Here is a 16031-nt window from a genome sequence, read left to right on the forward strand (position 1 = left end):
CCAAGTTTTCATTGTTACTATTCCTGAAAATCTGTTAAATGCTTTAACTTCTTTGATACAAAGAACAATTGATGTTAGAGAGTTAAAGTTGGTGCCATCAAACCCGCTGTAAATTGGTACAGTTTGTCTAAATTAAGTAATTTTAATCCGAATTTATTCTGGAAAAAAACTGGACCTTTGCAAAATCGCCTATTACTGTATTTACTAATCATCTTGTGAATTTTATTTTGCATCCTTTTGTATAAAATAACTGTCCCTGTAAAACTTTTTAATTAAAAGTTTTTTTAAAGAGGAACGAAAAAAAAAAAAACTCACCGGGTATTGAAATCACTGAAATTCAGTGTACGGACGACTCCATCTGATATGGTTTTCAAAAATGTATAATCCAAAACTTTAAATGTCGATTATCATCATGGAAACTAAAATAAAACTTTTTTAACTTATAAAACTGTGTTTTGAAAAAAAGAAAATTATTATGCCCACCTTGTATAATTGTATGTCTATTCTATATAATCGTACCATTATTTTTACAATAAGTATGACATTCCCATTTACATAAATACATTATACATAGAATAATCCCTAAAATGAAGTTTTTCTTATTTTCCATTGTAAATTACTATTACTATTTCGGAACTATTGGTTTTTTTGTTTTTTTTGTTTGTTTTTCATTAAAAACATATACATATACAGGGTCCATTTATTTAGTAATCAACATTGTATTATTTTCTATTTTCTAAGAGTAAAATTTGAAAGCCAAATTTTGTAAGGACATTGTCTTGCCCGGCCCGAATCGCAACAAGGGCATTCTTCCTTTTCCATGATTGTGAAATAAATACTTCGTTGATCAATACCATTTTTTGTAACTATGGCCGAACACTTCTGTCTAGCCACCAAATAAACATATAGCTCCATATCTGCGCATGCAAATCTGTCGCATGCACTCTAAGTTCGTTGTTGAACATCGACCACACCCTATATATATTTTTTAATATTAAGGGCACGCTCGATACTACGTGCAAAACGCCTTCGAGATTTTATTAATATGAATACATTACTATATTGTAGATTGAGAATGACTCTATGGATTAGTGGAAGAAAGACAGACAGACTTTGCTATATCAATATAGACGATAAATATAATGTCATCTATAAAAAAATCCATGCATAAATGCATTGAAAATTCCCCAATGTAATTAAAATTTGTGATAAATTACAAATGAGAATTTAATTAAGTTTGGGTAACTTCATGGAGTAATTAAATATTTACATAATAAATATAGAAAATATCTTACTAAAGATATTTCCTTCATCAACGCCGTGACCCCTTCATAACATTTGCCAAGTTGCAGTGACTCCAAGGATAAAATGAGGTGGGGTGCTCTTCCTGTTATATATATGTATCTATGTAATCTGTGATTGTTATTGTGAGTGACTTCTTACCGAGTTTAGAATATAAATAGATATGTAATATGCGCGTACCTTTGTAGAAGTGTCTCTTATTTATTCCGTGATTATTATAAGAATATATCCGAGGTAGGATTGGATAACGCATTGCACAGTTGGCAGTCCTAATCGAACTCCGAAGATTTTTATAAAAAGAAGAAGAAGTCCTAGGTAACGTGAGACCAGAGGTACGGAAGAACTCCTAGGTGAAGATAGACTCCTTATTCCAAAGATGATCAAAATAGGTTAAACATCTCCATGAATCGATCTTCGAAGATCTAGTGGTTTGCAAATAAGATTGTTTGACGCACAAATAATGAGTATCGAAAAGCTCCTGGAAGATGATGCTCGAATACTTTTAAAATTAAGAGGACGTTGGAAATAATCAGAAAAACTTCTGAGAAATTTAAGAAGAAAACAGAGGATTTGTGTGTGCTTCTTGAGGAATCTTCTCCGGAATATGAACTTGAAGTAGAAAAGTCCATTGACATAGAATAGAGATTAATTCATATTGAAGCTCAAATAGATGAATATTTAGAGAGCAGGTGAGTACCTGGAAAAACGAGCGATTCCACCAGACACAATTCTCCTAAAATTCACATACAACCACCAAATCAAATTGAAGATGGAATCTGATATTCTGACTTCCTTAGGTGATGGGAGATTAGGAATAATTAAGTTTGTTTCACCCACATGTGTAAAAAAACAAGGGAAGCACAAATTTGTATATTTTGGACTTGTTGTTCAACAGAATTCATTACAAAAATCCGATATAATATGGATATTCCCGCAAATACAAGCAAATTCATCGAAGAAGTCCTAAAAGACATATGCACATACCTAAAAGAAAAGAGACAAATTGCAGCAACACCAAATAAATTATTCAGGAGGAAACAAGGGCCTTAGAAACATTCCACGAATTTTATTGTGGGTTAAAAGTTCTAGGAGAAGAAGCTGAAATTTACGAAATTAAACCAGAGGATTAGCTTGTATCGTTAGTAGTATGTAGAACAAACGATGATGAAATACAACAGAACCATTTAGAGAAAACTCCTCAATTAGATTTGAAAGACATACTTACCCTTTGTAAAACGGTTGAGACAGCGAAGAAAACCCAGAACAGCTTGAACGACTGGAGTGGAGTAAATGCAAATAGGAAATACGTCGACAGGAAGGGATTTCAATGAAGGAATATCAGTCGATGAAAATCGTTGGAGAGAAGTGGGAGTAAACTTTGGGGTAAATGTGGATTTGATTATCCTCATAGAAATAAAATGCCTTATCCAGTGACGAATAGTGAATGCCTGAGCTGTAAAAGGTAAATATATTTTGCAAGAAGTTGTGTAAATCATCGAAGCAGAACTCCGTCAGGGTAATAAATTCTATTCAGAAATTAAAAACTATAAAGTACCAATTGAGATAATGGATGCTAATTTAGTTTAGAGACAGACGCTTCAAGATCCAAAGGGCTTGGATTCAATACGAAATTCCCTAGAAGAGAAAAGCCAGAAATTAAAAACTATTATTACTCCATACGGAAGATATTACTTTAAGAGTGTTCCTATGGGATTTATTTCTACGGGAGACACGTATAATAGTCGGTGTGACATAGCATTAGAAGGCATACCAAATGTTCATAAAGTAGTCGATAATAACCTCGTTGACGACTAAGATACTAAATATCATATTAAGAGTGTAAGAAGAGTCCTAAAATTTTGAATCACATTAGGTCTAGAGAAAATTCAATTCGCGAAAAAAGAAATTGATTCTGTCGGTTACAAAATCAATAAGAACGGAATTGCCGTCAACGAAGATAAATTGAATGCTATTCGCAAATTTCCCACTTCTACAAATAGAACAGAATTAAAATCACTTATGGGTATGGCTAATCAATTAACATCTTTTAACTCAAAATTGAGCAAAGTGGCCGAACCATTGAGAGACTTGTTGAAGACAAAGAATGAATTCAAATGGGAGTTAGTTCACTCACATACGATGGACAATCTTAAAGATATTTTATTTAAGTCACCTATCGTAGCACTGTTTGATCTGTTGAGAGAAACACGTTTAGAGACAGACGCTTCAAGATCCAAAGGTCTTGGATTCAATTTCATACAACCGCGAGATTTCGAGATTTATGGCTGAAACAGAATCGAGTGATGATCGAGTTAGAATCCCTTTTCCTGAAGTGGGCCATTAAAAAATGTCATATTTACCTTGGTGGACTACCACACTTCGAAGTAATAACTGATCATCATTATTTCTCCATTATTTTAAAACTATTCATTAAACCAAATAGAAAATGCCAAAGTACAGAAGATTAGAATGTGCCTTCAACATTACCAGTTCAATGTATCATTGAAGAATGGAAAATACTATATTATTGCAGATGCATTGTCACGAGCTCCAGTAGATGATCTTGAAAGAGAAGAAGAAGAATTAGAAAGTGGAATGAAAGACAGAATTAGATTAGCCGTAATTAGAGTAGCTGTAATACATAATAAAAACCGAAATATTGGTTTCGTAGATCCAATCATTAAAAAAGTTATACGAAATATAGCAAAAGCGGATGAAGACTATCGAGCACTCGTACAATTCGTGGAATGTGGACTGAAAGAAAAAGAAAGAGTAGAAAATCATTACGTAGGATTATTTAAGAACATAATCGAAGACTGAGCTGTTGAGAACGGTTTAGTACTGAAAGGAACAAGAATTGTCGTCACTAAAGCGTGTCAAAAAGACATCCTTGCTAAACTACATTTGTCGCATCAAGGAATGACAAAAACCATTTTTGAAGTTAATGACTGCTATATGCCACCAAAATCCACCTGTTATTATTTTTTTTTTAGATCATTAGCTTTGCTTTCGAAATACTGGACATCCTTGACACCAAGGTTAGGATGTTTAGCGTCAAAATGGTGTTTTCAGCAAATGACACATAATGGCTCTTCAATTACTGCTTGTACTATGAAAGGATATCCATACTTAAAAAATCCCTGTGTACATTTTCTTTTCCTAATTCTTGTCTTTTGGTTAATGATGAACAACCGGACATTTTATAAATAAAATTTAGTTAAGTTTACTATTACTTATAATTAAAGAGTATTTATATTAACACGAGAATACAACACAAGTACATTTGGTATCAAACAACAACCTTAGAAGGCTTAGGCGATCCCAGTTGGAGTTAAGCCCCACGGGTTGGGAACCACCGATCTAAATTCTCAACATCATGGAAAAATTATTTAAAACTATTCCAGGAAGTTAGTTATATAAACCCCACAGTGACGGACAAAAACTGGAAAAAAAAAAGATTTATGCTTTTGTAAAATTGGACAAATAGCATTTTATATGAAAAGAAATTGACCAGCAATTAATAATGTTTATTTAAAAGTTGTGACCAAAAAAAACATTGACATACTAGAATGGGTGTTTGGTTTGAGTGCAAAACCTCCCGCTAAAATCAAATTGAGCTAAGTATCTGAATTTATTACAAAGTTATGGTGGATTATGCATTTTTTTCGTTTGTGTTACCTTCACCTCTCAAAATTTAATGGTCTCTTACTGCGGCCATATATAATCCTCATACCAAGTTTGACCTAATCGATTTCTTAATTTTGCCTTAATCCTGGTGACTAAAAACGGGGTGTAAGGTGTAGTCAAGGGTATGATTTCACGATTAAAAATATCCGCTTGCAGCTACTCTCATTTAGTGTTATGTCAGCTAACCTGCTCCCCTCTCAAATGTTCTTGAAATTGTTAGCGTTACGATATAATAGGTATGTTAGAAAATGCCAAAGTGCGTAAATTTTTAATCCGACATAAGCACCTACAATCTTTATTTACTGCGCAATAAAGTACATTGTGTGATTATTATTATTATTATTTTTTTCAATTCCTGAAAATTTCATTTAATTCTTTTGATGTTCAAGAAAGTTGTGTTGTTTTAGTAAAATATCATATTAGAAAACAAATGGTGTAGGTTACAACATAAACAGTACGAAAAAATTGGATAAAACTCCGATGATAAATTGGTCATAACTTCCTTAATATTGAAGCTAGAGACATTATTTTGGTATCCACGTGTCTTTTTTAACTTTATCTATGAGATAAAATAGGTTTAAACGGAAAATATTGTATTTGATTATTTTTTTAAAGATACTTACATATTAATTTTTATTATATTTTTTTACATACCGAACATGCTTACGATTTACAACCCTACTTATAAAATATTAAGTTTGAGCTTCTAAAGTGTGTATATAATTAACTCATAATGTTCCTATGAATATATTTAATAAGTATCAATTATTTTTCAATTCAATTACAGGGATAGTGGAATTAAGAAGTAGAAAGTCTTCAATCGGAGTACAAGCAAGTAACACTTCAATTACTCATTCAACGCAAACGCTCAATTATTTAGCTACAGGACCTCCAATTTCATTAACGCAAGAAGTTCCTGACGTTAGACTTTAATCATTTATGTGAAGGTCATTTATTGTTGATATAGGTGTAATAATTTATATAACTAGATCATTTTTTAACAGAAAAAAAAATCATATTTAATTGCATGTTCATATTTTTTTATAATAATAATAAGTGTTTTAGTATTTATATTGCAATAATGAATTACTTGACAGTTTTGTAATATATATATTTTTTTTTTTCACGATTACAGATGAATAAACTTAACTATTTTTATGGTAATTCAATATCATATTGTACATCTGTAATTCTATATTCAATTATATTAAATAAACTAGAGGTAGAAATAATGGGTAGATAGATAGATGAGGAAACAAGGACAAGACAATGATCAATATTTTTTAAACTAACTTATCTTTTAAGAATCCTTTAACTTCAGAAAAAAAATTAACTTTTCTGACTAGTAGATCTTAATTAAATCATCATGCTCTAGGTTGGGAAACATTTATTCAATTCTTAATTAACAATGAATAACACAATTTCAACTTAAATTTGTTCGGCCTTTGGATTAAGATTGTGTGATCTTGATTCCTTTTACCTTGAGAAAAATTAACATTAACTTTAAACCCAAAATGTATGATTTTGTGACCCAGACATAATATTTTTTACAACGTCTATTATTTTTTCCCTTCTTCTACCCAGATAAAAGAAAAAAGCATTAAAGATTGACAATAAAATCAAAAGAATTGTTGATAATAGGACGACGTAGCTTAATTTACAACGCACGAATTAGTCATTGTTGTCTTGAACTCAATGTCCGTAGGTTGGATACTTGGTCCCTCCTATATAAGGATTTGTATATTATATATATAGATGAAAATAATAGAGCCGTCTAATTGTTTTTTTAAACGAAAATAAATGTGATCATCCTGATAATTTCACTAATGTTTGGGAGAAGATCAGCAATGCTGTCATGACGTTTCATTAACTAAGCTGCTCTCAGCTAAGGTAATGAAGGAAAGAAACAATTACCCCGCTTCTAGTAATTATAAAGATCTGAGGTACTCTTCGTCTTTCAAACACTAGTGAATGTCTACTTATTAGTTATATGTTTTTTTGGTGGGTTTCTTTTCAAGATTGAAAGAATAATGACAATAGCTTTGGAAAAGAGAAAATTATGCATTCAGCAGACAACTATCAAAATCTTCTATTATTTTATTTTGGGTCTATGATTATGTATATAGGCTTACAAGACAATGACTAGGTCGGACGGAGTAATTGTAATACAATAATGTTTAGTTATACTTAATTTGTATTCAATTTAAAACTATTGTAATAGCTTCAGCTGATGCAAATTCTATAAATTATATGTAATAAAACAGCAGTAATTAATACAAATCAGCGAAACATGGGTATTTGTTTCCCCAATATACCTAAACATTGGTAAATTATAAGTAATTCTAATAAAATATACTACCCAGAATAAAATATATTCAGCCTGCGCAAGTTATATGCGGGACATTTTTGTTTTTTCAAACGCAATTTTCTCTCCAACCAGCTATCAAATTAAAAAAATAAAACTACTTTTGAAAGCTTGATAGATTCTAATTAATTTTATTAAATAAAATTACCTCCATCCTCAATTAAAGTCTTTATACGAGCCCGAAAGCGCGAGCAGCCCTTCGCCACTTGGTCCCTTGTCCAATCCTGGAATTCCTTTTTGAGGCGACTAATAAGTTCGTCTTTGGTGTTGCAGGGGATTCAGTTAATTTTTTTATTCTTTCACGCCCCCACACAATAAAAATCAATCAGATTCAGATCCAGGGAGTTTGGAGGCCAAAATTCCGGCAAGATGAGGCTGTCAAAATTGTCTTTGAGCCTTTTGAAACCTTTTTTGAGGTATGGTAGAGAACCGAGTCGTTATTCCACATGTCCAATGGCAACAATGTCTACCCAGTGTTCTCTAGCGCGTCCAAGTATGCATCAGTGTTGACCCTGAGGCCATCATCGTCCGGTCACTGTCCCCTTTGCCCTCAGACAGCATTTCTGTTGTCTCAAAATCCCCATTAAAACCTCAAATTCGTTACTTACCTTGCGAAAAAACGTCTGAGAACTAGGTTTTAGAGTTCGAACAATTGCTATTTTGTCGCTCCCAGTGCGGATTCCAAGGTGGGCTTCGTGCCATTTCCATATATTTGGGACAATCAATTCATGAATTGATTCCATTTTTTGCCAAAAAGTGAAATTTTAAACAAACTATCTAACAAAAAAAAATGTATTTATTATTTTTGTGCCGTTTTTTAAAATGGTAAAATACTATGGAACAGTTTATTTCCGGTCCAGAACAGGGCCTCTCAGGGATATATTAAAACTGTTTCGAAAGTTGTGCTGATTGCAATCACAGACGTTAGATTCAAGAAATAGTCTTCAATAACAAATGGACAAAAAGGATTTTATTTTTAGAATGAAACCACGTCCATCTCGCCACTACTTCAACAGCTTGTTACCACGCATTGTAAAAAATAACTTATGTTATCCTACCCTCTAAATAGAATTTTAACAAAACCGCTTAAATCTGGTGGCAAATTATAGTAGTAATCAAAATTTAAACTTTTTTTTCTATTTCATTAAGAGACAATGTTCCTTTAATTGCTTATTAGTTTACTCACCCCCTAATAGTTAAGTTATTTAATAAGTGGAGAAGTGGCAAAGTGCTAAAATTCGCATCTCTAGTTATAAATCCAATTCTTTTTTTTTTTCTGTTTTCTTTTTAACGATCAATAAATGTCAATGTTACACTTCTATGCACTTTTAATATTTCCCTTAACGCCAGATGTTGCAAATATTATTTAATATTAAAGTTTTGTTTTATTAGCATTTTTATTGTATGTCTTGTTCATATACATTTACACAATATTTAGTGAAATTAAGACAACTACAAGCAATTTAACATGAAAATATATATAAGAAAGCGTGACTTCCTATAAGTGGGGGATTTAGAGGTTTTTCCAAGGTAGCAAAGGAGTGCCGTGGGTTCAAGGGTTTCATTTTCACTTAAGCTAAAGAAGGAAAAAGTAATACAAATTTTAAAACAAAAAATTCAAAGATATTTAGAGGCTGCCGTAATTAATACTTACAGATATCGAAAGCAACTATCTTGCTGTTAGTGTGACCTGGGGCAAATGTCATCTAAAGATCTTATGATCCATCTAATTACCTAATAAGAACACACCGGAGTGTTATGACTCTATTTTTGCAAAGCTAATTGAAGAGGATGACAGGGATTATGCGGATAGGATTGTAAAGAGAGAATTTAATATGGTAATAGACCAAAGAAGAGATACAAAGAATTACAACAAAAGGCGTGAAATAATTTTTAGGATTCGAGATTAAGAAGATGCCCACATGCAATTTTAAGAAAAACCAAAACATACTTTCGTAATTAGAAGGAGAGATAACTTACATAGTTAAGAGCTCAAGGGTGTATTATTTTTTGTCTCTCTTTACTGGAAGTTTATAATACATTGTCAAAAATACTTTCACATCACAACCCCATAAAAATTAAGTTGTCAAAACTAAAAATGCTCTCAAAAGGCATCTTTAAATTGAATATTGAACTTTTAGTGTATGAAATGACGGACATCATAATAAAAGATATCAGGATAGAAATTTTATATAGATTGAGGAATAGAGAAATAAAAATACTTCACACGCTTTGAAATTAATTTTGGATCCTTCAAGACGAGACAACATATAAAACTTGGTGTAAGGCACAGTAAGGATGAAATTTATAGAAAATTTTAAGGATGGAGATGGTGGTACTAGTGACGAAGCTAAATAATGGGTGAAAATGTTTAAACACCAAGGAAGTCTAATAAGGTGTAGTAATAAGTCTCTGTCAAAAGAAAATATAAATTTTGAGCGACTTAAGAAAATGGAAAGTAGTCAAATGGCCAGAACGTAAGTAAATTATGCGTTTGACACAAATGGAAAACTTATAGTAAATACCAAGGAAATTTGTTCTACTGTGGTAGAATATTTTTAAAATAAATCCAAGTCTGACGACTGTAAAGAAGAAGAAATGTACCAGAAACATAATGCTAATAATATTTTTTATAAACCAACATTTGTTTAAAATTAATTGAAGATTCAGAACATTGAAAAATATTTAGAATTATTAAGAAGACGTGTTTATTTATACATAAATATAAATTAATGAAATACAAAATAAGAAAATATGTACGTTAAGAATATCAAACCCAATCAAAGAAAATATCATGTCATTTTTTTTTTTTTTTGCAAGTCGTTTTTGTGATGTAATCTAAATATACGAAATTATTAGAAATATAATAAATAGTTAATTAAACAAACCAAATCATAGATGTATTTAATCCATTTATGCTGAACCAAAAGCTATTCAGCAATATTTCTTTCCTATGCGACATAAAATCTTCCTTAAAGAGACAATTTTCAACAGTTGTTGGGGTTGTTGTAGTTGTAATTGGCTTTGGGGTTGTTGAATACAGCTTTTGGGGCATTTACCTTACATAGAATTGAAGCTAATTTCCAAATATGGACACAGAACAATTTCTTTAGAACAATACGATTTTTTTATTTGTTGAGGTACTCTTTGAAGTCGCTGTTGTAGAAATCGGAAATAATGTTGATACTGGTTGAAATTATATTCGGCACTAATTTTGTCGGCATCAAGATCTGTCATTTACACTCTCTGACCGATTTTGACTCCTATATGTACAGGTGCTTCTATCACTTTTTGAGATGATGCCTGGAAAGAACTCAAGCTATAATACATAACAGAAACATAATCATATGCTAATCCAAAAGTGTATGATATTTCAAATATTAATGAAAAAATTTGAAAAAAAATTGGAATTAATATGAAAAAAAATCGATTTTTTTTTTTTGAAAATTTTTTCAAATATTAAATTTTTTCGATAAATAATTCAAAAATCCATAGCTATCACTATTTTCGAGTAATATTTTTTCATCCAGACCAAAAAAATTCTAGTAAGAAGCAAAAAATCCTTAATTGGGTGTATGGGCTACTACCCCTCCACCCCACCTCTTATAAACCACACTTGTCGGTGTTTATTTATTCGATCCACATCAGTCCAGTCTTAAGACGGTCTTTGGGACCAGTCCTTAAGACTGCCAGTACCTACAACACACGTCGTTACCAAAATTTTATCATGCAACCCTTCTTCCAAAAAGAAACAGAAAACAGGCCACAAGTCATCTGATAGTTAACCAAATAAGTCAATCATAACAATTACTATTTATCTCTTATGTACTCCTAGACCATCATTATCATATTATTTCTTCAAAAATTTTAAAATGAATTACAAATAAATATTTTGTAATATAAAATCAAATATAGTATTTTATTCGATACTGTATTATAATATTGCTTAATAATATTTTATCAAAAGCGTAGCTATACATTATTATTTGTGTATGATAGCCAAAATTTCTTCGTATAAATAATAAAATGGCCAATATATATATATAAATTGTAAAAAAATGACTTTTTTTTTCATTTAAATTTCTCATTTTATGAGATAACAATTATAACCTAAGTTTGGATTGAAGATGAAATATAAAACTTTAATTATTTTTTAAAGATAACCAACAAAAGTTTGTACGCTTAAAGATGGAATACTAGTAAAAATTATATATTAAAAACATAGTATATTTCAACATTAAAATATGAATCATATTATATGATTAAAACACACCCTAATGCCTTTTATTATCGGATTATTTTAACTTTATAATCTACAAAACCTCACAATTTGGAGTTAATAATTCTATATTAAACTTTTAGATAAATATACTAAACTTTTGTAGTAAATGATTCTATTAAAATTATTATTCCAAGAATGATAATTTCAACTATTGGTACTACTTCAACTTATAGATTATTAATTATTCAGTTTTTCTTAAATTACAACCAATCATATGGGGTGTTATTTAGCAAAAAATTAGTTAGAGAAATAAGTTGAGCATATTATATTTTACACAGTAAAATTGAAAAAGGTAATTTCATTTGCATAAAAATTAGACTCCCAGTTTGATTACAAAATGATTTATGAATATATTGATCTTATTTATTTATCATGAAACAATAAATATGATCCGTTATAAAATAACATATAATTAATTATCCAATAAAATATAGGTTTAAGCTATAAAAGAATCGCACAAACGATTAATAATATCTTTGTTATATTTTTGATTGAATAATAATTAAGGACATGAAACAAATGGAACCCCTTTGATTAATTGTATTTATATAGCATTTACCTCTTAGTTAAAATATATCGTTTGTTTACTAAAAAAAGTTATACTAAATATACTCATTCCATGTAGGTAAAAAATATAAATTAAAGTATGTAACTATTTCACTACTTTTATTGACAATTTTAATATGAGCTATAAAAAACTACTAACTGTAAATATAACATAAATTATTCATTTCAAATACTTTCGAAAAACTGAAATATATTGCAAAATTGTCGACACATCCCTTCTTAAGTTTGTTTCTTTCTTGTAAGAAATACATAATATGTAGATTGTATATATACTAAATTTATATTTAATAATTACTTTATGACCTCATAGAGGGATGTGTCGTTATAAGCTAATAAGTATCCTTGAGTAAATAGAATATGGTTATTCCAATAATTAATGGAGACAATGAGTTCGTGTGACTACTTTTCTTGGCTGATTCGTTGTTCATATGTCTTCCATCCAATATCTTTGTATGTAATAGCAGCTTCCGCATAATTATTACTTCCAGTTATTCCACGTCCAACAATAATCACATCAGCTTTTCGTTCTAGTATTGCGTCTTCAGGAGAGACATATTTTTGAGCAAGCCCATCAGTTTTTGCAGAAATGTTGACTCCAGGAGTCCATTGACTTAATCCAGCGTTCTGACTGATGCGTGATTGAGCTACAAGACCTATTACAAAATCAAGGTTTTGCTCGGCCATTTGAGCGCATTGCTGAGCATAATCAAGGGATGCTAAATTTCCATCAGAGCTCATTTGAGCTACAATAAGAGCAGATGAAAAATCTTTTGCAACACTCTTTAAGCCAGTAATTACTCCAGGTCCAGGAAGGCCATGACATGTAACAATATCAGCAAAATCTACCACTTTGCTATATTGCTTTGAAACAGTAGCACCAATGTCTGCATACTTTCGATCTTCGAATATCAAAAAGTCATACTTTTTGGATAGATGTTTTAGGCTTTCAATAAATTTCCTTTGATCTTGGTCATTGGTGAAAAAATCCAAATGAGTTTTGAGGCAAATGATGTGAGGGCCCACAGCGTGTATCAACTTTTCTAGCTCGTTACTATCATCTAAATCAGCTGCAATGCACAAGTTACTTTTTTTGCATACCATTATACGGCATAGATTCTTTAAAGTTGCGTTCGTTGAGTTTGCAAATCTATCCTCGTAAGTCATTTTAAAAGGATCATTTACTTGAATGGGAGGAGGGTAAACTTGATTATCAGAAACAAAGTCCTCTACTTGCTTCTTTATTTCGGGCGAAATTTTTTTTGCCTCATATAAAATTTGTAAAAGTGTGGGTATGTGACAAAGAGAATGAAGTTGAATATCATTGTCTCTGAGGGCCGCTTCACCTCCTTGGTTTCTATTGAGAACAACCACTGCATCCTTCACTATAAGACCATGATCCCTTAAGATCTTTGCAGTTTCCAAAACGCTAGTTCCACTCGTTACTACATCCTACGAAACATAAGAATGTAAATTGACAACAAATACTGACGTAAATGAATGGTTTATTTACTTCGACGATTAAACAGTTTTGTCCCGGAGTAAAATTCCCCTCAATAATTTTCTTTGTCCCGTATGACTTAGCTTCTTTTCGTCGGATTAGTATAGGAAGTTTTTGGTCTATTCCCATAATAGTTGAAATCGGCAATGCTGTGTAGGGAACGCCACATAGAACGTCCACATTGGAACTATTAGGTAACAGCTGGAATTAAAAAGTATTATCGCATTAGTACCTTAATATATTAAAGTGTAATTATTATTCGTTTAAGAATTAATCTTGAGGAAGAAACTTTAACGATTCGTAGAAATAGATAGTTATTTACTTTCCAAAGTAAATCAGAAGCATCTCTTAGTAGCTCTGGATATGAAATGATGACTCTGAGATCGAAGTAAATAGGCGACTTAATGCCGCTTTTTAAAACATATTCCCCAAAACGGATTGCTTCGATATCCACCAATTTCTTCACAAATAATTCCATTTCAGAAGACATTATTTCTTTCACTACCTAACCATCAAGAAACTGATGATAATATACCAACATATATTCGTATTTTACCTGTTATAAATTTAAAAAACAAAAAACGTGGTAGTAGTCTTGTAGTCTATACAGAGTGCGTTGGCGTAAGGTCGGATAACAACAGTTTGAGAAGGTATGTTTAGGGTTGTTAATAGAGCTGTATAAAATATTACCTAGAGCGCAGGCAAGACTTTTCATTGTTTTTATTTTATAAATCTATAGTCATTTTCAGAGATGAAAATCTTTATGTTAGGCTATGTATAATGGGGATGTTAAAAAAGAATCCTAAAATCAACATTGTAACCCTAATAATTTGATAAATGTTTTGTAGGAGATCAGTTGTGACAAGGGAGTAGGGAGAAAAGGAACTGAACAAAGACATTGGCACAAATTATTCAAATTCATCTCCGAGTCTAACAAGGACTTTCAATTATAACCCCTCGACAAATCCACAGGGTATTTTATGAGCACACACGAATGTTTAATCAGGGTTTGAATATAATTGAAGCTATTATAGAAAGGATGTTCACTATTCAAGAATTAAATGGCAACTGCCAAAGAAAAGAAAATTCATTCTTAAGATTACCATTTCCAAAAAAATGGATCACCGAAAAAATTCACAGGATTTACATCACTAATCATTATTATTTTATTTTTGAGGTGAAAAAATATAGATATAATTATAAAGTAATTTTATGTGGCTGTACTCATGAAAGACACAAAGCAACAATGAGGGGTTGCTCAGGAGTTATCCTTGTTCATCTCTTATTGTGGTAATATTTACTGGTTTTCATCACCAATGTACGTTCTTCTATCATAGCCTTTATTCTCCCTTATATATGTCGTCTTTTTTCATTTAAAAAATACACTGTACCTTTATATTAATTTCCCGTCTACAATCCTTCCTCTCCATTCCATGACTCCATTTACTCTGTTACCCCTTGGAATTTCGGCGACGTGAATTGTAAAACTCTTTAATTACATTCAAGGTTTAATTACATACAGGTAAACACCTCAGCTGATGTCCTTGTTGGACTTAGAGTAGAATTGAAGATCGATATCGGAGTAATTCCACCTTATATGTAAATATGTAATTGCTACATAAGGAATTGGATTTGTGTTTATTTCATTCCTCTCACGGCGGCTTGCAACTTATCAAATATGAATACCATAACCACAAGTAGCGCTGGAACCATAGGGACATTGCCCCCCTCCCCCACTTTTGTAAAATTTTATAATTATTCTAATAAAAAAAAGTTTCAAATTGTCTAAAAAAACAGTTATTTGTTGAAATTTAGTCTCGTTCAAAAAAAATTTACGAGTTAAAAATCTTTTTTCTGATTTAAAAAAATGTCTTCCACTAAAATAGGTGGACGTCTCTGATGACGTGATTATTATATACATATAGTTTGCCCCCCCCCCCTGACTTACAAATAAATTATAGCGTAAGTGATAAATTAGTTAATAATATTGTAGAGAAAAACGCGAGGAGACGAGGAAAGACATCATGGTATTTATCATGTGATTATCAGTGATAATCACATCAGTATTTATATTATGATTTTTTTTGGGGTGTAACGAAAGTATTTATTAGCAAAATGTTTAATAAAGATATAATACATATAATTGACTTAGACGATTTTTATCGGTTACAGTAGATTTGGAAATGTCACACTCCATGAAATAGTAATTTATTGTGAACCATTTCTCAGAAAAATAACTAATAAAACGACAAAATAAGAGTATTTCGAAATATATTTGAAGTTCCAAATTTAAAATAGAAGGCTTAAATTAAATATAATCTACATACTAA

The 16031-nt window shown here is 31.0% G+C and overlaps 2 protein-coding genes across 7 annotated transcripts in view; one reads left to right on the forward strand and one right to left on the reverse strand.

The window, feature by feature from the left end:
* Positions 1 to 6163, forward strand: part of mtt (mangetout) — a 215547-nt gene extending 209384 nt beyond the window's left edge. Inside the window, exon 15 of the mRNA XM_040716329.2 lies at positions 5777 to 6163. Within this exon, the coding sequence (XP_040572263.1) occupies positions 5777 to 5922 (146 nt within the window). The 3' untranslated portion in view covers positions 5923 to 6163. The remainder of the gene's footprint in view (positions 1 to 5776) is intronic.
* Positions 6164 to 10036: 3873 nt separating this feature from the next.
* On the reverse strand, positions 10037 to 15622 carry r-l (rudimentary-like). 6 transcript variants are annotated; one of them, XR_011781063.1, is made up of 5 exons: positions 14258 to 14880; positions 14024 to 14206; positions 13714 to 13902; positions 12499 to 13652; positions 10037 to 10657 (listed from the first exon to the last, which is right to left on the reverse strand). XR_011781063.1 is itself a non-coding variant. In XM_040716330.2 (4 exons), exons 2-4 carry the CDS (start codon positions 14189 to 14191, stop codon positions 12603 to 12605), a joined length of 1407 nt encoding a protein of 468 aa, XP_040572264.1. In that variant the 5' UTR covers positions 14192 to 14206; positions 14258 to 15580; the 3' UTR covers positions 12286 to 12602. The 6 variants fall into 6 exon arrangements, 3 of the variants coding, with proteins under 3 accessions (XP_040572264.1, XP_040572265.1, XP_071745976.1); XR_011781065.1 differs by lacking the exons at positions 14024 to 14206; positions 14258 to 14880 and adding an exon at positions 15093 to 15599; XR_011781064.1 differs by lacking the exon at positions 14258 to 14880 and having other exon boundaries at positions 14024 to 14250.
* Between the last annotated feature and the right edge of the window lie 409 nt (positions 15623 to 16031).

This window comes from Lepeophtheirus salmonis, chromosome 7 (genome assembly GCF_016086655.4).
Source record: "Lepeophtheirus salmonis chromosome 7, UVic_Lsal_1.4, whole genome shotgun sequence".
Classification (NCBI taxonomy): Eukaryota; Metazoa; Arthropoda; class Copepoda; order Siphonostomatoida; family Caligidae; genus Lepeophtheirus; species Lepeophtheirus salmonis.